General features: G+C 42.1%; 6 protein-coding genes and 1 long non-coding RNA gene across 7 annotated transcripts; 4 read left to right on the top strand and 3 right to left on the bottom strand.

The window, feature by feature from the left end:
• The first annotated feature begins 198 nt into the window (after positions 1-198).
• On the top strand, positions 199-5,449 carry LOC104816210 (RNA polymerase II C-terminal domain phosphatase-like 2). Its single transcript, XM_010544919.2, has 6 exons — positions 199-240; positions 318-372; positions 3,973-4,115; positions 4,192-4,245; positions 4,464-4,560; positions 4,764-5,449. Exons 2-6 carry the CDS (start codon positions 366-368, stop codon positions 4,907-4,909), a joined length of 447 nt encoding a protein of 148 aa, XP_010543221.1. The 5' UTR covers positions 199-240; positions 318-365; the 3' UTR covers positions 4,910-5,449.
• A 1,711-nt stretch (positions 5,450-7,160) lies between these two features.
• LOC104816652 lies at positions 7,161-13,043 on the bottom strand. The gene is made up of 7 exons (XM_010545582.2): positions 12,953-13,043; positions 12,737-12,813; positions 11,413-11,484; positions 10,399-10,882; positions 8,846-9,004; positions 7,915-8,568; positions 7,161-7,640 (listed from the first exon to the last, which is right to left on the bottom strand). Exons 4-7 carry the CDS (start codon positions 10,594-10,596, stop codon positions 7,446-7,448), a joined length of 1,206 nt encoding a protein of 401 aa, XP_010543884.1. The 5' UTR covers positions 10,597-10,882; positions 11,413-11,484; positions 12,737-12,813; positions 12,953-13,043; the 3' UTR covers positions 7,161-7,445.
• Positions 9,113-9,789, top strand: LOC104816212. The gene is made up of 3 exons (XR_772262.2): positions 9,113-9,278; positions 9,400-9,540; positions 9,618-9,789. It is a non-coding gene; the product is annotated as an uncharacterized LOC104816212 (long non-coding RNA).
• LOC104816211 (lactosylceramide 4-alpha-galactosyltransferase) lies at positions 12,273-13,954 on the top strand. Its single transcript, XM_010544920.2, has one exon. It carries the CDS (start codon positions 12,532-12,534, stop codon positions 13,768-13,770), a length of 1,239 nt encoding a protein of 412 aa, XP_010543222.1. The 5' UTR covers positions 12,273-12,531; the 3' UTR covers positions 13,771-13,954.
• Positions 13,955-14,838: 884 nt separating this feature from the next.
• On the top strand, positions 14,839-17,542 carry LOC104816213 (BTB/POZ domain-containing protein At3g09030). Its single transcript, XM_010544922.1, has 2 exons — positions 14,839-16,810; positions 17,241-17,542. Exon 1 carries the CDS (start codon positions 14,906-14,908, stop codon positions 16,301-16,303), a length of 1,398 nt encoding a protein of 465 aa, XP_010543224.1. The 5' UTR covers positions 14,839-14,905; the 3' UTR covers positions 16,304-16,810; positions 17,241-17,542.
• A 49-nt stretch (positions 17,543-17,591) lies between these two features.
• On the bottom strand, positions 17,592-18,345 carry LOC104816214. Its single transcript, XM_010544923.2, has one exon. It carries the CDS (start codon positions 18,230-18,232, stop codon positions 17,693-17,695), a length of 540 nt encoding a protein of 179 aa, XP_010543225.1. The 5' UTR covers positions 18,233-18,345; the 3' UTR covers positions 17,592-17,692.
• A 1,537-nt stretch (positions 18,346-19,882) lies between these two features.
• On the bottom strand, positions 19,883-21,800 carry LOC104816215 (uncharacterized acetyltransferase At3g50280). Its single transcript, XM_010544924.2, has one exon. It carries the CDS (start codon positions 21,611-21,613, stop codon positions 20,141-20,143), a length of 1,473 nt encoding a protein of 490 aa, XP_010543226.1. The 5' UTR covers positions 21,614-21,800; the 3' UTR covers positions 19,883-20,140.
• Between the last annotated feature and the right edge of the window lie 214 nt (positions 21,801-22,014).

Here is a 22,014-nt window from a genome sequence, read left to right on the forward strand (position 1 = left end):
AACGTCAGGTAGAAGCCGGACAACGAGTGTGTCGGACTCGCCCCTCGCCACCACGAGTAGCCCTACGAGCTCGGAACCAAGCGTGAACAACATCAACATCTTGTGCTTAGATGGGAGCGAAGCTGAAAACGACGATCTCTTGAGTGAGAGAGGAAACTCTTCTCCACTGAGTCAACTCGGAAAGATATCGTCGCTGTTGTTGGTCCATTCTCGCGTGCATCCCAGTCGAGAAGTGAAGAGGTCAGTCTACACCCTTGAGTTTACATTTATAAAGTCGTGGAAAGCATGATGTTTAGTATCTTAATTCCAATCTCCAGCAGTCTTGCACCGATGATGATCAGAAAAGGCAGAATCCATCACATCAGATGGCAGGTATGTTTCAGTTTACATTTATAAAGTTCTGGGGTTTTATTGGGTATTAGGCTTTTTGTTATTTTTATGTTTTATGAGTTTTTATTAGTTAATTGAGATTTGGGTTTGTTTTCATTGTTTGGATTGGGGAGGCATAGAAATAATGAGCTAAGGTCCTCTGACTGGTCGAGCCCGAGGAGCTACCAATAGGGGTCGGTCGGTCGTACTTTCCCTATAAAAGGGTGATTATTGCTTACTTAAATTATCAGAGAACAAAATTTGAACATCGCTTGGTGATCCCGAACTCCTAAAGTGCGGGAAAATTTTTGGATAAAATTTTAAGATCTATCAAATTGGTACCAAAGTCTAATCATGGGAAGAGACAACTTTCAATGGGGCGGACTCAAAAAATTGGTTGTTCCACAAAGGAGAAGGCGATAGAGACGACAACAGCGAGATCAACCGAAGAACCAAGTGAGAGACTGAGATATGAGGGTTTGGATGTGGTCGCAACTGTGCATGACATCCTAGGTTCTTTTATGGCAAATTTGGACAGATTTCTTCTCGCTCAAGAAATTGCTGACAAATCTATTGAATTGGGGAAAGCTGTAGATGTAACACATCCGGATCAGGCTGGTGAACTCAGAAAATCAGTGCAACTCCAAGAGCAAGAGTCTTATGCGAAAGTCGAAAACCCCCTTGGGGGTGACTACTTTGCGGGATCTGAGGAACACAAGTTGTCTAAGGCCACAAAAAAGCTTGAGGTGGAGGAGACATCAGACAAGTTCGAGGGCCAACAAAGCCAAGAACTCAACGAGGTCAAGGCAAAAAACACAGATAAAGCCGATAATCTTGAACCGGTCAAGGCATTGACAAGGGTTGGGTCAAAGCTCACACCGCCCGAGGACGTGGGAAACTCAACTCAAATCGAGGAACTTGTAGGTTTAGAGGCGAGCAACGCTCGGGCAGAGACTTTCGTACCCCTCTTGGCAAGGGAAGAAACTGTTGACAACAAGTGTCCGCGTGAAGAAGTTTGGACCAGAGATTGGATGATGGATCGAAGACACATAGACGTGCAGCCCGAGAAAAACAAAATCGACATACATGTTGCGAGGGAGCTATCTTACGGGCAAACAAAGGAGCACATGTTTGAGAGGAACAACACACATTCGGAGGGCATAATGGATGATCACCGTAACTCAGTGACAATCGAGTTGCACAAATGTTCTAAAGGAACAAGGAAATCTGACCCACCATCGGAACTTGGACTCACTGAGAAGCTAGTGACTGAGAGAAGTCTGTTGAGCGGGCCAACCTTCGGTGTCGATCCAGTAGGATTCCGTCTGTGTTAAGGGAAACCACTAAAGGTTGTGATGTGATCGTTGAGATAGTGCCCGAGCAACAAGGAGGTAATGAGATTGCGGAGAATCAGGGCAAGTCCGAGCAACTTGGACTATCTGAGAGAACTATGTTGTCTGAGCAATCGACGACAAAAATTCGTTCGACTTGAGGGATCTAGAGAAGCCAAAAGACAACTCACATCCGAGGAAATTCATTATCGCGCCAATCTACCATTTCAATCGACGACCAACACAAGCATTTCAAAAAAAGCATGATGATAGGATGTATCGGGATATCATATGCGGGTTACCAACGGTTGGAAAATATAGTTTTGAAATCCGGGGTTTGGTGAAAAAACCGACGATTATCGGGAAAGAACAAGGGAAGGTTATGCCTTACTACTTGCGAAAAGGCTACTGCAACAAAGCAGAGCTAGCAGGGGGAAAGAAAGTGGCCAAGAAACCTGTGACAAATGGTGAGTGTTCCTTAGGGACTAAGAAATCTGAGGGGGAAAGGAAACCTGAGAGGGTCCAAATGATAGTCAGCACTGGGAGGGTGACAGTTTGTGGTCTACCAACAACCAAACATAACTTGATTAAGGATGGATATTTGAAAAAGAAGGTCGAGGCAAGACAAGAACACGACAATGCACCATTCCTTGTGAATCCAAGACAACTAAAGGAGAGCATGCTAATGGACTCAACTCGCTCTCAAGTATCAAAATCTTGTCTTGCGGAGCGTGCGGTAGATATAACGCAGATAAACCCAATGACAGTAGGAGAAGTCAAAACCAAGACACAATTGGAAAACTTGGCAGTGAATTCCACAGAATCGAAGGCTCGAGTCCGATGGTTAGATCCTATCACGACAAGGAAGGTTGATGGTCGACAAACTTTAGGGAATGAGAAGGAAGAAGGGGAGGAGACGCTAGAAGAGAAGTTAAACGAGTTATTAGATGAACATGGGGGTATCAGTGAACACAAAGATTCAACAACTGAGTATACCACATTATTACGTCTCATTGCAATTCCTAAAGACGGTAGCAAGAGAATTCAGAGTAATAAGGACTTATCGATGATCCTTGATGCATTGTTGAAAATGAAGTCTCGTTCGATACTGCAATCGGTAATAAAAGGGAAAGGAATATACATAATGCAAGACATCATTAAACGATATAGGAGAAATTTTACAAAAACCCCAATACTCATTGGCGGCAAGGAAAATCCTTACAAGGGATCATCTTCTTAGAAGGTCCTATTGTTTTGGGGAAGAAAGCTTCAAGGACTCACTGCTGATGCTAATAGACCATGAAGATAGACAAGTGCATAGGGGTGCTCGGAAATTTATCAAACAGTGGACTTCGAATCCATTTAGAAGGTCCTATTATGCGAGGGACGAAAATCGAGCGAAGTTGATGTGAGAGCTAAGTAGCAAACCTTTAGACGTGTGTCCAACATTGAAATCTATGATAGTGGAACCAGAGGAGTATCCATACGACCCGAGTGTTGACATTCACGTAAAAGCGGATGGTCAATTCTACCAAAGGTCGAAAAAGTGGTAGGGAGCGTGAATCATCAATAGAAGGGTGAAAGAATGCACGAAGGAATCAGAAACGAGCTAGGAAGTCGTTAACAACGATAAGCTATATGGACATGGGGATAACTGTCACGCCATCAAACACCGGAGAAGATGTAGCGTCATCGCCAAGTGGCAAGACTAGAAAACCAAGATGATCAAGGGTTGAGACTTTAGGTAGTACTAGCAATCATTCTTCACCTTAGGACAAGTTTGATAGATTCTTGGGGTTTTCATGGTTATTAGGCTTGTTATTTTATGATTTATGGGTTTTATTAGTTAATTTGGGTTTAATTTTGTTTAATCGTTTGGGATTGGAGACTTTGAAACAATGGACTGAAGTCCTAGATTTTCACCTAGGTCTGGTCGAGCTCGAAGAGTTGCCAGTAGGGGGTGGTCGACTGTACTTTCTCTATAAAAGGGGGTTTTGATTGCTTAATAAGATTATTAAATAAATTGATAAAAGAAGTGGAGGAAGAACAAATCTCGAACATCGTCGTTAGGAATCCCTAGACTCCATAAGTTTGGATAGATCTCTAAGTCCTATCATGTCCTTTATAGATACGCATATAATCGTATAGGAGTTGGTTTGCCTTTAGGTGTATTACCATACCGCTGAAGCTTGTTTTAGCATGTCTTTGGTTGAATATTTCGCAAGTAGCATCTTTGGAAGAATCAGTTTGCATTTTTTCGAACCATTTGCAGAGGCTGCGATGTCTCAAAATCATTTGAATCACACAACTTCAAATGGTAATGAACATCAGACAGAAGGTGTAAAATCAAATGGTGTACCATCCCATTTATTTATGAGTGCCCTGCAGGAGATTGGAAGAAGATGTGGTTCAAAGGTACAGATCGCGCAACCATGTAATATAATTTCTTATGTTTTGTCTGAATTTTGAGGAATTCTGTTTAACTATGCAGGTTGAGTTTAGGACTGTCATGAGTACCAGCAAGGAGTTGCAGTTTTCAGTTGAGGTTAGCCAGAAATTTTGTGTTTTTCCCATTGTATTTACTCCATGTTGTGAATTTCTTATGCTTTGCTTCTCTTGGAAGAGGAAGCGGCGATATTTTTGTGATTGGGTTTATGCCTGATGTGCTGAGAATATGGGTGATGGTTTCGTATGATGACAAAAGATGTTCTCAGTTGTTTTGGGATTTGTGAGAAACCACCATTTCTGTTCCTTTGACAACAGGTTTTGTTCGCTGGTGAGAAGATAGGAATTGGAATGGGAAAGACAAAGAAAGATGCTCATCAACAAGCAGCTGAGAATGCTCTTCGGAGCTTGGCAGGTGAAAATATTTCTGCCGTTGGCTTATCATTTCTCTTTTCAAAATTTTGTTGCAGCTGAGTCGACAACTTATTGAAACGAATCTAAGTAATGATGTCAAAGAGTCTGGATTTTAGTTTTTCTTTTTCACTTTAAAGAGATTGTGTGAAAAAGACACTCTTGTTGAAGTTGATACCACCCTTAATTTGGTTATAACGTATGCAGAAAAGTATGTTGCGTATGTTGCACCTCTTTCTGGAGTGGCGGAGAGAGATCCAAGAAATGAAAATGGATTTCTGTGGGATAGCAGCACTGACACTACTGTTGTACCAAATGAGGAAGCTCCGAGAGAAAACTTTCCTGAGGTTTGAATTCGTTGGAAGTGCCCTCTCGGTAGCTCATTTCTGTTTCAAAAAAACACAGGCGCTGTTTGGAGGAAAATGGTAATTTTTTGTGGGCCAGAAACAAACACTGATTCCTGATGTGGTACGGTACGTACCGAGAAACCTTATGCACATGAGTGAGGAATGAGGTTTGGAGGGAGCTTCACGTCGTGTGCTTCTTCTGCCGCACACATTCTTTGTCCTGAAAAGGTAAAAGGTAGAAAGAGTTAGTGTCTACTACCCCCACTGTCCTTAGTGGTATTATTCCCCATGTTAAGGCGTTTGATATGATTGCGAGGATCGAGCACGCATGGTATTTGGGTTCATATGGCTTATAGGTTTTATGGAATGCCTCTCCATGTAAATTTTAATGTAAGGTGGAAGGTGTGAGAGGTTTAGTATGAAACTGGCGTGGGCTTTTTGAGGTCTTTCGTGGATTGTTTTCCCCAAAAATTAATTTGCGAGAGAACGGATTCTGTGGATATGTTTTTTTTTTTATTTTATATATTAATGCTTCTTTCTTTCTTTTTTTGAAGTATATGGTATTATTATTTTGCACAACTCTTCTCTGACAGGGTTCTCTATTTTTCGCTGAAGAAAAAGAATAACCAAAGGGAAAGGAGTCTTGAACAAGAGGGGGGAAAAAGAAAGAAAAAGGAACATGACAAGGCAGGCCTTTTGTTCCGAGATACAACAGATATGGGGGGATGTTATAATAATCCTAACACGACCTCTGTTGTCGTCAAAAGAGGTTAGGCCACATCTCTATCCCCTGAAACTATACTGCTATTTCTTTCCTTGAACGAAATCGTGGCGGCGGGTATCTCTGGACCGAATTAACTAATAATAAAAAAAAGGAACGATTTGTGTGATGTTTGATGAAGAAATCAGTAGGATCCTAATCGGACGGACGGCTTCAAGTTCAGGGTAAAAAGATCTGCCTTTGATTGTCGTGTTCTAACGAGCTTCCTATTTGTAAAGTATATATGATTTGCCTCACTTTTGTTTTTCGTTATACATAGTTCCAATTAGGGTTTAGAAGTTCATATCTTGAAAGAGGAAAATATCGAAAGATAGAAACTTGGTTTCCTCAGAACATAGTTGCCCGCAATTGAGAAATCGCATCATTTAATTACATAGCTCATTTTCTGCTTAAATTCTTGAAAATGCGCTCTTGAAATTACGTTGGGACCACTAAAGATGTCACACCGAGATACCCACTTAATGTCGGTGCGATTCATTAGAACCAAGGATTATGCATCTCACGCCCACGCGCACATATAGCGCGTGAACACCACCGCCTCAAAATCCCTGGACTATAGTCCGGCAATTTGGGTGTTTTTCCGTTTTTTGGGGTTAAGAGGCGCGTGAGGACAGCGCTTCCTTTGTTTATTATTTCGTTTTTATTTTTTATTATGATCTTTACCTTTTCCCTTTTTGTTTTGAACTTATTTTTAAAATATACTATTGGAAAGTACACATTCCGATGAAAAAGATTATACTAATACTAACTACAGCATAATCAATATATATGGATTAACATAACATCCTAATTATTCCTTATTAGTTTTCTCAGAGAGAAAAAAATATTCGTTAAGGTTTTATATATAATCATGAATAACAGTCACTTATTTCACTCTTTGGATCAACAATGTTTGGCAGTAATTTCAACCTGTTTTCGAATTTAAATATTCACGTAATTCAGTATTCGTATAAAAAAAATCACGACGAACAAGTCAGCTGAACTTATATGGTGCTATTTTTTCCCTAAAAATCAGTAAACCCTGTATTCTTCACCTCCAACAAAATTTGTACAAACATTGCAAGCGAGCTCTCTTTCGTTGTAGTTTGTTAAAGATCGTTATGGTGCAAATTTCCAAATTCGTGCGCACTCTTTCGTTTTTATTATAGCAAAAATACACGTATCTTACTGTGATTCACACACACACACACACACAGAGCAGCAGTGCGTGTTAAAACAAAATAATTAAAATACAATTAGGCACGGGAATCAGGTTAGACGTCACAAACAAATGAATGTGACTGTGACTGTCCTTGACTAAACTTTTAATATTTTTCTCGAAGCTAACGAAAATTATAAAATTTACCAATGGAAGTCTCCCCCTGACGTACGGCGTTGGCTTAATAATAAATGTATATGCTTTCATCAAAAAAATAAATAAATGTATATATATGCTTATTTGACTAAAAAAAGGGACCTAAATTTAAATACTTGGCCTAAAACAGAAAACTTGGAATCGCCATTTATTGACAAAAAACAAACAACAAAATCACGGAGAGCTTTGAAGATCCGCTGATGCTTGGGGTTCCCCAAAATATATCTCTACCTACCTTATTATAATATAATATTATACACAACAAACACAATACGCCTAAAAAACTGGACTCATCTAAGAGCCACTAGTACCCCACACAATAGTAAAAAATGAGCACAAGATGGAGGATAACAGCGTACCCGGCCAAGACAGTGCGGACTTCCCTTGTCCCGTGGTAAAAGTGGTGGTTAGAGAAGTCGGAAACTGTTAAGAAGCTTTTGCAGAGTTCGGCGTCCCCACAGGATGTCCTTCTCCATCACATCATGCCTCATCTCTTCCTCCTCCTCCTCCTTTGCCTCTCTATGACTCTTGATTTCTACTACCCCTCCTTTCCCTTCTTCCTCTCTTTCTTCCCCTTTGGTCTGTCGTCTCGTCTCTATAATCTGCCAATTACTATCCTTTCGTCAAACATACAACAGTAATAATAATAATAATATAGGTATTGCTAAGCAAGAATCATCGTAATCAACACCTGAACCACTCTTGTTTTGAAAATTAAAAAAAAAAAAAAGCCACAAGAGGTCTAGGAAACATCAAAAAGTATTTATCTCCTCTATAAGATGATTTCAAATGAGCCTAGCAGCGGAATTTACCTAAACACAAGTTTTGCAGAACTTCATGAAAATGAAACAGCAAAGCTTATCAAGTTATTATTACCTCCGTTGAAATGTCTGTTTCAACTTTGTTAACGACAACCTCTCCCCCTGATGCATCATTAGCCTCCTCGTCTCCCCCACTGGTCACATCTTCCTCCTTTTCAAATGACGGCACAGGTGTCAAGCCTGGAACCAAAACTGGACATTCCTCCTCCGTAACCATGACTACTTCTGTTTCACTTTCATCAGCAATCATCATCGATTCGTTAGCATCATCCATTTTCCTCTCATTTTGGGCATCCGAAGAACTGAATCCTGCGTCAGAATCATCCTTTATGTATCCTATATTCTCTGCAACTATTTCCGCAGGATTTTCTTCTATGCCATTACCAAGCACTTCAGCTTCCTTTTCTTCTATAATATTATCCGTAGTAAGCTCTACCTTTTCTTTTGACTGTGCAGACGGCACATTTTCAGCAACTACAGGCATGTCCAAGTTGCCAGCTGATGACTCCTGCCCTTCCCGGTTAACCGGTACCAGTTCTTCCTCAAATATGCTTTGGAGATCGGCATTTTCCCAGTCTTCACAGATCGTAATTGTATTGCTAGTTTCCAAAGTTTCAAAAACCCGATTTTGACCAGGTTGCCACAAGATTATTCCAGTCTTTCCTTTTAGTATGAACTTGAATTCGATCGATTTTCCAACAGGCAGATCCTACATACAAAGAGAACACAAAGCGATCAATCAGAAATTCCCTCCACAAAAAGCTAAGGCTTAAATATAATTCAGAAGACACGTGAAGAAGCACATACATGCATAGCTTTCATAGGCACATCATTGCACACAGAATCCTCTATAAGCACGCCACATGCATCCAGCATTCAGATTTAAGTATATTATCCACTCAGGTCATATGCATATATATTCTTGGCGCAGGGCATGCTGATAGATGACAAGGGCAAGAGATTGCAAAGCCCACGTTACCACGTACCAGATCAACAGTCCAAACATGTCCATCAGACCAATTCAGGGGTATAGCATTTTCAGGGTCCCAAAGGCCAAACACGGGATCATCACCCAAGATAAAGAAGTGTTCTCCAAACGCACACTCTTTAGGTTTGTTCATCCACCAAGTTTTTTGTTCTTCAACCTCATCCAAAATGGATAGAAATTGTATTGGATTTCACTGCATAATGTTTATATTGGTGTTTCTGCATTCAAGGTGGAATCTTTACTGCTTTCCATGGAAATGTACAATGATCAAATTGTGAAAATTGTTTCAGGGGAACCCTATAGATTGGGTGAGCACACATAGGTACCATCATCAGTTCTGTGATTCAGAGAGAGACCCTCATAGCCCCATTGAAGGCTTTTGGTTCAGCCACATGAGTTGGTTGTTTGACACAGATTCAGTAGCTGAAAGGGTACGCCTTTTCTCGCCATTTCGACCCCTCTACTTCAGATTTTTTTTGGTTCTTGGATCTTAATATGGATTTGTATGATCTGATCATAACCGAAATCGTTTTACTTGTCAATGGGTTCAAGTGTGGAGGGCCTAGTAATGTGGGTGACCTGGAGAAGCAGCCCTTCTATCAGTTTCTTCGAAGCACTTACATTTTGCACCCCGTCTTTCTGGCCTCGATCTTATATTCGTTGGGCGGATTTCCTTTCGTGGTGTGGGGAATGGTATGTTCTGTATTTTGTACTGTGCTATCTATATGCTTGTCTTTTATAACTATAACTAAGACTTTGCTTTCATGCAGTGGCAATTTGCTCGGTCACATCTCGATTTAATCCGTTAGGCTATTTTTTCCGCCTCGAGTGTTTGATATTGATGGTCCCCCGGTCTGTGATCTCATCTACACAACTTGGGTTTTGTCATTTTGTACATGTGACTTAGAGTATGAACCATAAAAAAGAATTCACGAAAATTGTGTTTGTGATAAAATATTTATAAAATGATGAAGTCTGGACACCAGAAATTTTTGCAGATATCAATCAATGGAGTTTCTTCCAAAGGATCACAGGCACCTCCAATCGTTAGTGTCGACAATGGACAGAGAGTTCGACCATCCAATTGGAAGTTACGAAGACAACAGAAAGAACTTACATTGTTCCTGCGTTTGAGTTTCAACAGCACTTATATCTACCTACAACATGGACATCGAAGGAAATGAAACGCTATGTGTTATTAAGGAGATATGTGGGATATGGTGTATGTATAACAGGCACGTACGTGTACATGTACAATAGACGTGAAAGAACTCTCTGAAATGAGGAACATCAATGAAGCTTAGATCGTTTAGGGCTAAGGTTCAAGACTTGCGATGTCGGGATGAAATCGATCAGAAATTACAATAATAGAGCAAAAGTAAAAGAAATCGCCATGAAAACCTAGACAGGAATAAAATTTTGATCTCCGTTGAAGTAGAGAATATAATCGCAAGGAAACACACGAACGGAAGAACATAGAGAATCCACAGAGAATACCAGAAGAGAAAACGTCGTCCGAAGACCAAAGAAAATACAGAAGAAAAGCGATACCTGCGAGACCTTGGAGGAAAAGGACGAATGAAGCGGCTTCAGAATCCTGGTCTGAGCAGAATGAAACCGCATGAAATTGACGTTAGACGTTTTCCTGGGAGCCAAACAGAAAATTTCCGTTCCACAACGGGAAAGGCCCCTAGGACAATCTTCGAAAATGATCTTCGTCGGAGAAGATGATGTTAGGGCTCCAATCATCTTCTAAAACACTATAGAGAGAGAGAGAGGGCGGGCACGAGAGAGAGAGGGGACTTGCATTTATTTTCTTGAGCAGGAAACGGGGTCAAGTTCGTCATCGGGGTCCTCTAGAGTGACAAGTCGGTCGTCACAGCATTAACTTAAACCGTTGGATCCCCGAAGTTAGCACATGTGATTGTAACTAAATCATCGGATCAGGTGTGTCTCTAGCTCCGCTCCTACCGTATGGTGATAATAATTCATATTATTAAAATACCTTTTTCTTTTCTTTCTCCTCGATTTGAGCCTGAGAAAATTAGGAATAAAAAAATAAAAAATTAGTAAAATCCACCATGTACAATAATTCAAAATTTTCACGATGACACGAGAGCATCGGATGGCTTATTGGTTCCGATTCTTCGATTATTTTAATTTTAGAAAAAATATAATTTCTTATACAGAACCGATTAGATTTTAAATTTTTATTTAAAATATTTCTTGTTTAAAGAATTCGGTGTTTTCAATTAATTTTTGGTTCGTTTGAATTTAGATTTTATTTTTTCAGATTTAAGAAAATATTTATCTTTTATGTTTTTTATATTTGGATCGATTATTTGTTCAAATGGGTGTAATTGTTCAGTTATTAACAAAGCATCGAGGTGTGCAAGCCCATGGGCCAGATATATGTCCAATGGGCCCATTTGGCAACATTGACTTGAACCACAAGGCACAAATCATTCATCTGCCCAATGGGCCCTTTTGTGAAAGCCCATGGGCCGTATTTTAAACTTTCTTTTCTTTTTTGAAAAACACTTGGATTCTGTGAAAATGTCATACCTTTCCATGAAAGCAATGCTCTCCTTTTGAGCGGCTTCTTCACCTCCCCGACGAGACTGAGTCGCCAGTCGCCTGCGTAAATTACTAAAAGAATTTTAATAGAACAAAACCAAGGACCCATGAAGTCAAATATTAAATTGAATAGTCAACTATGAAAATCCAACAAACACGGCGAATTTATTATTCATAAAATGAATATTCAACTAGCAAACAAGACAACGACCTACCATAAAACAAAAGAAATCATTTTCCTGTTTGGATTCTAGTCAAGTGAATACCATTTCCGATAATTTCATAAACAAAATCAAGTTCAGCCTTGGAGAAGAACCCGTAACAACCTTCCATGAACAAATTGAAAAAACATTCAGATGTCTCCACACATACGAAAACAAAGTATAAAAAAAAAAAAATTGATTTAAAACTTTTAAAAATAAAAAATTAAAACATGCGTATTCAAAATAAAAAAATTCAGGATCTAGACAGAGTTATTACTACCAATTTCCATAAAATATTCAAAGGTGATTTAAAAAACGCTACCAACCAATGGACAGAAATATCTCCAATAGCAATCCGTAGAAAACCAACGATCAAGTCAAAAACTCATATAATTAAATAAGGAAAAATCACATATTAGTACCAAAATTTATTAATTATTATGATGGTTTTTGGAAATCTTTTAAAAGTTCACGATTCAATTTCATTGTTTTTAAAAAGATTCATGATTTAATATATGAATTAGGAAAATTTAATATATTTACCTGAAAAGTTTTGAAATTTGTATATTTATTAGAGATTTTTTTACAAATTCGTGTATTAGCATGAGATTTCTAGCTAAATAAAAATAGAAAAAAAAAACAAAGGATAAAATCAAGATTTGACAACTAAAGAAAGCATATGAGCGTATGGACTCCATCAACTATAACATAACATCAGCGGATGTCGTGTTCACCGGTCGCTGGCCGCCTTGGGACTTTTCAAACCAAGACGGCCACGAGAACACGGTCAGACGTATGAATAATTATAATCAAAACGAGCAACTCAATACCAGAATTCTTATTCTTTCCTCTATTTTTTTGGTTGTTTTTTTTCAATCAACCATAGTTTCTAGTTTCAAGCATCATGGATCATGACACAGAGAAGAACATCTCGACCATGTTTGACCACCGGCGGCTAAAACGCTCGGAATCATCCCTCTTCATTGCTTTTATTTTCACTGTTATAGCTTTGATCGTCTTTACGATCACTATGGTGTCTAATTTATCGATTCAGTCAAAAGATTTCTCGGAGGTGAAGATAGAAATCAAGAGAGTTGTTCCATACTTACCTCTGAGTTCAGAGAAGGAGAACGGGGACATGTATCCGAGCAAGCAGCAGGCACAAGCGACGCTTCCTTCCCATAACCTGAACATCACAATAAACGAGCGCTTTCAGGTGATTGAGATTTTCAGGAAGAACAACGTGCCAGAGGAATTCGACAGGCGGGTAAATAATTTTATCAGTGATGGGTGCGAGGTCCACTTCATCATGACATGGATATCACCTGCAGAGTTCTTCGGCAGGAGAGAGCTCTTGGCCGTTGAAAGCGTTTTCAAATCTCATCCACGTGGGTGTTTGATGATCCTATCTGCAACCATGGATTCTCCCCAGGGTTTCGAGATCTTGAAACCGGTTCTTGACCAGGGTTACAAAGTTCTTGCGGTCACCCCTGACTTGCCCTTTCTTCTCAAGGACACTGACGGCGAATCATGGCTCAAGGAGATAGAGGCCGGCAAACGTGATCCTGGGAAGGTCTCCTTAGCTCAGAATCTGTCAAATTTACTGAGACTCGCAGCTCTATACAGATATGGAGGTGTTTACCTGGACACAGATATGATCGTCCTGAAAAGCTTTAAAGGGCTTAGGAACGTGATCGGGGCACAGACCCTCGCTCCTTCATCGAGAAACTGGACCAGATTGAACAACGCAGTTCTTATATTCGATAAGAATCATCCTCTCCTACTCAAACTCATAGAAGAATTCGCACTGACCTTCAACGGAAACATATGGGGCCATAATGGACCATACTTGGTATCCCGAGTGGCTCGAGCAGTAGAAGGAACAACGGGATATAACTTCACCGTCCTGCCGCCTCCAGCATTCTATCCGGTTAACTGGATTGAGATAGAGAAGTTCTTCAAGGTGCCAAAGACTGAGAAGGACTCCAAGTGGGTGGAGTCCAAGCTTCTTCAGATGCAAAAGAAAAGCTATGGCCTGCATTTATGGAACAAGTTTAGCAAGAAACTGGAGATGGAAGAAGGTAGCGCCATTAGAGGATTGGTTTCAGACCACTGTATCATTTGTAAGGATGTGAACAGGTGAAGAAAGAAGAGAGTCTGTCTACCCAACAGGGGCTTTCTTTTTCCACCTTCTTCTGTGTATCATAGAATTGTTCGTCTGTTCGTTAATTCCAGTGTAGATAACGCGTCAATAGGAACGAGAACCTCGTTCTGTCCGCGCTCCTGACATGTAAAAATCACAGAATTCAGAAGTTTTTACGACTACAAACACATGAACCCTAGTTTTCTTAACTTGAATCGTCCTCCAAAAATAGCAACCGTAATCCCCCATCATCATCCTTACCCAATTGGCACCATTTAAGTTAACAACAACGAATCATTCTTGCGAGAGGAATCGCATGAAAATTTAGAAAAAAATAAATCACCTGAATATTTCGCGCCGACCATTCTTGCTCAACGACGGAAGCTTCGGCAGCTGGGAGGCGATTTAGCATCACATTCGCGCAAGAGGAATCCGCTTCACCGGAAGAAGATCGTCGATGAAACCATCGTCAACTGCGGCAATTGCATCTGACACACATTCGAAACGTAAATAACCAAACCAGACCAGAACAATAGAAGAAGACAACCTACGAGTGACGAAAGATCCGTTGGGGAAGAAAACAAGAAGCCGAGGTAGGAGAACCGCCATAGCCTAGCCTCTGGCAAAGGAATTCGTTCAAAATTTGGGGCTTCGTGAGAGGGATTGGCCCAAAGTCAAAATAAATATACAACTCTTTACGGATATCTTTTATGGCCCAAAACGGTGTGGATTTATCAAGAATTTAGTTGACGACTATGATTTGGGTTTTAATGGGCCTACAATATTCATTCTAATAATGGGCTTTCTTATTCCCTTCTTTTTGGCAAATGGGCTGTGATGATGTGTTGACATCGGGCACGTGACAAGACGTGAACCAGCTCGCTGATCACGTGACGATTCCTTGGGCAACTGAACATAGGCCCATTTCATGTGTAGTTAAAATGTTAACAAATGGGCCTTTAAGCCCATATAAACGAAGTAAAATTAATTGATCTTAGGCCCATTATTGTCATCGCGTCATCATGACATCAGAAGCCGTCTCGTTATCTTTCACAGCCCAATGGCACTGATGACAACAATCGGCTAAGCTCATATCGGTTCGGCGGAGAAAATCAGCGATCCCCGTCTGCTGCTCATGGAGAACAGATTCTCCGATCCCGGCGAGCGCGTGAAGCTCAACGTCGGTGGCCAGATCTTCGAGACCACTGCATCGACGATCCGATCTCAGTGCTCGGATTCTCTCCTCGCTGCTCTCTTGTCCCGAATCGGCCATGGCTCGAGCCCCGTGTTCATAGACCGTGACCCGGAGATTTTCTCCGTCGTCCTCTCTCTCCTCCGTACGGGAAAGCTTCCCGCCGCCTACGCCACCGCCTTCTCCAAGCAAGAGCTCCTCGACGAAGCCCTTTACTACGGCGTCGAGTCCCGTCTACGGTCGGCGATGTCGCCCCCGACGCTGCTAGGTATCGATGCTTCCCTCGCCGCCACCGTAACGCCGGCCGTTGAAGGAGTCCCGTCCGCTTTCACCGCTGCTGCCAGCGATACCTCTTTGTGGATCGCTCACGGCGGCAATATCTCGGTCTACGACTGGAACCTATCCCACACTGGAACTGTCCGTACGCATCTGGACGATATCACTTCGATCTGCCGCGTCTGGCCCGAGACGGCGGCCGTTGGATCTGGAACAGTCGCGGGGCTTCACTTCTATGACCTCTCGGGAGGCCGATGCGTCGGATCTACGCACTGGACGGATTCGGATGATCCGAGGATATACAAGGCTCACGTTGCGGCCATCGCCCAGACGGACTCAGGGGTGTTTGCTTCCTTCGATTGCCGTCACAGAGAGAACGGCGTGCTCCAGATCGACAAATCCACGCTTGGGGTCTCCACCGTCATCGGCCGGCAAAACGGTAGCTCCGCGAAGTTCTCCGTGCCGGAGAAACTGTGGTGGCTACCAGAGAGAGGTCTTCTTGTCGGATCCGCCGTTCAACGCGGTGCCTTCGGGTGCTCCGGCTACATCCGGATCTGGGACCCGAGGTCCGGGGGCGTGTTCTGGGAGACGAGCGAGCCAGGCACCGGACGAAGCAGCAAGCTCGGAGATTCCTTAGCTGACGTGGACATCGACGTAGACGACTCGCTCATCTTCAAGGTATGTTTCAGGTCAGGAGACCTCGGGATGGCAGACCTTCGTAAATTAGGGGAAGATCCATGGGTATATATGTCAGACGATAATCCCGGCGCGTGGAAAGCTCGCGACGGCGGATACAGCATCGTACATTGTTACAGGAAGCAGGTGTTCGTTGGCAGAGGTGGAGAGTTAGAGGTTTGGTCGAGGATACATGAGAAAAGAGACGCTGATCCAATGCGCAGTGAGAGTTACAGAAGAAACTTCGTGGACAAGGAAGAGGATTCAAAGAGAGGGGTGATAGCCAAAATCGAAGGCGGTGGTGATAGGTTGTTTGTTTCCCGAGAAAATGTGGAGGGGATTGAAGTCTGGGAAAGTTCTAGTTGCTCAGGCGTTGTTTCAGCTGATTAAAGTTTAGTTTTTTTTTAGAATTTGAGTGGGGGACGAGCTGCTTGTTTCCGATGGAACCATGGAGGGAGGTGAGGTGCGTGGAAGCTCTTTCAACTGCTGCTAGTGGTGTTCATGGAGTGTTTGTTTCCCGGGAAAACATACTGGGAATCAGAATGTGGAAAGACGTTAATATCTACCAGACGTACATGGACCTCTTCTTTTACTAGTCTGAAGGCGTACGTGGATTCACTGTCCGGGGAACAAGTTGTTTGTTTGTCAGGAAAGATGTTGAATGATATGTTGGAAAAATGTCTGAAGTGTGAACTAGCTGTTGGGTTCTGGAGAAAATCTCCCCATCTTTTTGGGCAATCCTCTACTGAGATCATGAACCCCTTTTGAAGATTGCTTCATGTTTTAATGTCCTGAACCACCGGTTGGTCTGGTTAAGTTCAACACCGGAAGATATGGGGCTGATTGAGATTGGTGAATGACCGCAACTCAGAAGTCCTTCAGGTGGAAGTGATCTCTGTAAGTCTCCAGTTTTTCTCATTCCGCGAATTTTGGATTGCATTTGTTCTCGTGAATTTGTCGAGATCACAATGGTGGTTCCTAGTTTTACCTCAAAAATGCATGAATCTTTAACAAGTAATGTACTTTCGGGCTTCAAGAAAGCATATCTCGTCTTTACACAATGTCATTTTTCAACGAGTTAACCGACTGCTGACACTTGAGGCCAACTGCTCTTATTTCTCAACCTACTCTCCACCAAAAAAAAAGTTTTTGTGAAATGCCCATTATTTGTTACTCATTATGGCAAGAAAAGGAATCAGCTTTCTGTTTAGACCCGTCATGCTGATGCATATGTATTGCTTCACCACATGCTTTTGCATCTGAAACCATTTTGTTGCTCTCTCGAAACCCTGTTTCGTATCTAAACCATTTCAAACGGTTTCGGCAGATTGCAGTAATGCCATGGATGGCTTCAAGGACCCAACAAAGGTGTAAGCGTAACATTCCCTTTTTGGCTTGCCTGGATCCCTCCGACGATGATTCTGACCGCTCCCACCCGAAAGGTGCAGACGGCTCGTGTCGTGCCAGAGCGTAGGCCCAGTTTAGAGAAAATATCGTATAAATACACACCAATTTTGTTATCAATTTCTTGTAAAGTTTATGGATTTAATTATGAATCTAGCAAAATCTTTGCTATCCTGTATTGAGAATGTGATTTTCTGATTCATATTATTACAGGAATTTGATCTCGATTTCTTTTGTTTTTGGAATCTCATCATGCATACATACGTTGTCTATATGAGCTCTGAACAAACTTACCTTTTTCTTAAGCTTCATAGAGCTACACATTTAAAACATATCTATTTTTTTATCGTGAAACCAGACAATGAGTTTAAAGGGTCAAAAGGATGAACAAAAAGAAACAGGGTGGGGTGGGGATATCCCATGATGTTCCTCTTTGATGTAGTCGGCCCCTCTGAATGTGGAGACCGAGTTCGATCTCGGCACAGAAGAACAAGAGTTCAAGAACTCGATGCAGTCTTCAATGGCTTCAGCACGGTGAGACTCTGATTCAGCCAGAGACCTCGACCTTTTCAGGTAAATTGATGAAGAACACGGCAAAGGGGACGAGGGTACCTTCCTAGAAGAGCAAGACGGCGACGTTTTCGCCCTCCCTTGGGATATAAATCGCAGCGTTTTGGCTACTCTGGCTTCGAGCCGTCTGAGAAACCTTCTCGCCGGCGACCTTCTGAGGCCGAAATTCAGAATTCCGACAACGACCCTTCTTCGGTCTTGTCGTGAAGAGCCGAATCCACCGTGTTTCCGGAAGACTGGTTCGTCGGTGGCTTCTGGGTCGGCACTAAAGCTCACGCCTTTGCATGCTTTTCTTGACATATTGAAGTGTGCAATTGTGTTTGTAAGTGAAGTGGAAACGTGCATATGGTTCTCCTCTCGTGTATGAGAGAGAGAGAGAGAGAGAGAGAGAGAGAGAGAGAGAGAGCACAAATGATACGTGGGAGGTTCCAAAGAGTATTTATGGGAGCGGAGTGCTGAGGAAGAATAAAAGGTGGGGCAAAATTAGAAGAAATGGTAAAATTTAGGGTTCGTAACAATGCCCGTATTATATATATATAATATTATTTGTTTTGAATTGTATTTAATATGAATATTTGTTATACTAAAAACGTATCGATTGGGAATTATCGAGCACAAATACTCAAAATTTATATCACGACCTACAATTCAAAAATTATATACATGATATTCGATATGTATTCTGATTCAATTAAATCCTGAAAAAATCGTTTGAAAATTCAAAAGTACCTTGTCATGTAAATATGATTTTCCAATAAAAAGAATTGTAATAAATTAGTCTAAAAACATATAGTCACATCTGCGTGTGTGTGTATAATATGGAAAAAGAATATGTACGAGTTTGCGAAAGTGTTTTGTCTTGGCGTGTGAAATATTGGGAAGACAGTAGAAACTCAAAATTCCCTTTCTTGCTCTCTCTTTTTTTTCTTACCAACCTTTTTCCCTCACCATTTCTGATCTCATCACTTTTCTCTCTTTAAACGAATCTTCTATTCTCAAATTTTCCTATAAAAATCTAATTTATAGGAAGTTGACTATTTAAATTTAAATTTGTTGTAAAAGAGTAAACAAATCTGTCAAAAAATGTAAAAAAAAACAGAAAAAAAAAGGAATCTGAAACCATATTTGAAATCTTTGTTTTGTTTTTTCAAACCAAATCTTTATACTAAATTTTGTGTATTCAGTATTTGATCATCGGAAGTTTTACAATAACCTTGCATATTCATATCAAAATGGTTATTTAATTTAGAAACTGTGTTGCGTGCATAATATTATGGTTTTTTTCTATCCTTAAATCATGATAATATCTCCTTTTTTTTTTCTCACCAACCCAGGTATTAGTTTAGTCTATATGGTATATACTTATTAAGTGCATGTAGTATTTTGTTTGGGCTATTTCATATAATTTTGGGACAACAAGTTCGGTAATTTTATTTGGGTTGTTAAGTTCGGCCCGTGTTCGAAAATTTGTCTACTAAAACTTCACAAAACATATGGGCTTTCATGAAATGGACCAACAAAACATTTCATAAATAAATCCTGAATTATAATAACATAATATATTTGCATGTTAACTCAAGTGCCTTCATATGCTCCTTTGTCTTTGTCATGCCTTTAATTATATGGATATTTTACAAATAGAAAATAATTAATTCAATATAGATCATTTCAGAAGCAGATCATACATACATGCGGTCCTAGTCAGCATTTGCCAGTTGGCGTTAAGCCTATCAAGAGGATCAATGGACGACACGATAGAGAGAGAAGGGCCTGTGAGAGCTGACGCTGATCCAAAAGAAAACACGGCCCATTAATAAGTGGGCCCATATAATGTTCCCCCATGTGCTTTAAATAGTCCCCACTTCTCCCGTTTCAGGTGACACACCCGACCCAACTATATTTATTTTCTCAAATACTAATATTATTATTATTATTAAAAAAATGGAAATTGTTGTTTGGTTCCGAGAATAATATTATGCTTAGTAGAGTTTTAAATGTTCATGATCGGGGATAGAACACCCAACTTGATTCTTAATCACATGAAATTTTTATACATTGACGTACGGGGAAGTAGATAGACTGGTCGGTTTAATGTAAAGACGACAAAACGTCGTCGTTTAAATCGATATCACGAACCCTCAAATCCCAACCGTCCAAATTAATCACCGTTCATTTAGATATTTGTCTCCCGACCAACGAGAGGAAGAGAACACGATTCCAAGAAAAATAAGAGGAGCCCAAAACGGCATCGTTTCAGCAACCGTTACTGACTTGAGATACGTACTGCATAAACTCGGGATCGTTCTGGATCCCCGCCATGGTTTCCGGCGAGAGAACCACCTCCAGATCCACGCCTCCGTTCCCTTCGCGGCAGGGAAACGCCGAGATCTTCCCGTCGAACTTATTGGCTCCTCCGCTTCGCACCGCCAACGGCCTCCCCCATCCAAAATCGTTGTCGTACATTGGAAACCTCGGCGAGCTCCCCATCGTGATCGAAGCGCCATCGGGGTTCCCGAGCGGGAAAACCCTCGGATTGCTCTCCCACGCTGCGATCCCCCGCCGGACCGTTGCGTCGTCGTGAGCCACCACGTTCTTATGCAGTAGACTCGCCGACCACCGGAGATCGTGATCCAGCAGATCGCCGGCCAACGCCGTCGTTGGTATGCTCTGAATCGCGTTCCCGAAGTAGTACGGATCCATCCTCGGCTCGAGCCTGTGTCTGCAGTTTACGGCCATCCGAAACGTCGTCGTTTTCGCCGGATCGAGCTTCCTGGCGCGGGTCACCGACCTCCATAGCTGCGCGCTCAGAGATTGGAAAGACGAAATCTCATCCGTCCGATCGCTATTTGTCTTATTCGCACCCGCTTTCCACTGACTTATCTTTCCGTTACTCTCTCCGTTACCGTTACATTTCCATCCGTCGTTGCTTTGCTTTCCCAGGATCTCTTCCTTAACGGCCGTTTCCGCCACCAACGGCGTCAACAAACCGTTGCTGCTGCTGTTGTTTGCTCTCTGCTTGAGCTTCGAGATGGCTCCCCTGCTGAAATGGAAAATCCTCTCCCGGAGAGGCTCGTCGGCGGCGAAGGTGACACGCGGACCTCCCGGAGGGAAATGGAGAACGGCGGGAGAGTCGAAGACGGTGTCGCGGGAGAATTCCGGCAAGTGCTTGATCTTGCAGGTGCCGCTTGTGAGGTCGGCGAATGTGTTGAAGAAGTGCCAGAAGGAGGTCCCGTCGGTGACGGCGTGATTGACAGTGCAACCGACGAAGACGCCGTCAGCGAGCTCCGTCACCTGGACGGCGGCCAGGGGTTTGCTGTGGCCGTTGTAGCTGACAAGGCGGTCGTAGACGAAGAACTCACGGACGACGATCGGGACGTCGTCGTCAGGGGAGATGACGGCGGAGATGGTGACGTGCGCAGCCGAGGCGGCGACGAACTCGACGCCGGCGTCGTTGCAGGAGATGAAGAGGTGGCCGGAGGGGGCGGTGGAGAGGCGGCCAGCGAGGGGAGGGAAGGCGGAGAGGGCGGCGGAGAGGGAGCGGCGGAGGGAGGAGAGGAGGTCGGTGAAGGAGGAGAAAGGGTGGCGCGTGAGGAGCACGCCCTTCTGGATATAGTGGCAAGAGAGCATGGGGATGTCGGAAACCGACAGGCGGAGGTCGGCCAAGCCGGACTTCTTGTCCGGGTAGACCATGCATTTCGATACCTCTGTTACTGAAGAAGAAGGCATGTTTATTATAATTATAATTTTTCGAATTATATGTATATGTTAATTTGGATATATATCTATTGGTGTTGTGGAGGAGGCCATATCGTGGAGATGGGTTTATATAGGGGGCCGGACCAGTGGTTGGATTCATGAACTTGGCTGGTTGGCTACATCATTACCATTTTGTCATATTGTTTAAATGTTTTTTTTTAATTTTGCATATTTTAAAAATACACCTCTCTCGTTGTGATCTCAATATATATATGTGTATATATATAGATTTTATTTTATTCAATTTTGCTGCTTTCTAAACGAAAGAGAATGCCACTCAGACCTTCCATTAGATTCCTGTATTCAAAATTTGCCTGAATGGTGAATATATGTGATTGAGGGTTTAAAAAAAGATTCTCTATGCTTGCGTT

This window comes from Tarenaya hassleriana, unplaced genomic scaffold, assembly GCF_000463585.1.
Source record: "Tarenaya hassleriana unplaced genomic scaffold, ASM46358v1 Cleome25, whole genome shotgun sequence".
NCBI lineage: Eukaryota > Viridiplantae > Streptophyta > Magnoliopsida > Brassicales > Cleomaceae > Tarenaya > Tarenaya hassleriana.

What these genes read in the sequence shown, in the direction of transcription:
- LOC104816215 (XM_010544924.2), bottom strand. Translation starts at nt 21,613, where the DNA reads ATGCCTTCTTCTTCAGTAACAGAGGTATCGAAATGCATGGTCTACCCG.
- LOC104816213 (XM_010544922.1), top strand. Translation starts at nt 14,906, where the DNA reads ATGGAGAACAGATTCTCCGATCCCGGCGAGCGCGTGAAGCTCAACGTC.
- LOC104816214 (XM_010544923.2), bottom strand. Translation starts at nt 18,232, where the DNA reads ATGCACGTTTCCACTTCACTTACAAACACAATTGCACACTTCAATATG.
- LOC104816652 (XM_010545582.2), bottom strand. Translation starts at nt 10,596, where the DNA reads ATGATTGGAGCCCTAACATCATCTTCTCCGACGAAGATCATTTTCGAA. An exon ending in TTTCCTCCAAGGTCTCGCAG is followed by an intron (nt 9,005 to 10,398) that starts GTATCGCTTTTC and finishes ATTTTGGATGAG; the next exon opens with GTTGAAGAACAAAAAACTTG. An exon ending in AAACAGACATTTCAACGGAG is followed by an intron (nt 7,641 to 7,914) that starts GTAATAATAACT and finishes AGTAATTGGCAG; the next exon opens with ATTATAGAGACGAGACGACA.
- LOC104816211 (XM_010544920.2), top strand. Translation starts at nt 12,532, where the DNA reads ATGGATCATGACACAGAGAAGAACATCTCGACCATGTTTGACCACCGG.
- LOC104816210 (XM_010544919.2), top strand. An exon ending in GAAGAAGATGTGGTTCAAAG is followed by an intron (nt 4,116 to 4,191) that starts GTACAGATCGCG and finishes TTAACTATGCAG; the next exon opens with GTTGAGTTTAGGACTGTCAT. An exon ending in AGTTGCAGTTTTCAGTTGAG is followed by an intron (nt 4,246 to 4,463) that starts GTTAGCCAGAAA and finishes CTTTGACAACAG; the next exon opens with GTTTTGTTCGCTGGTGAGAA.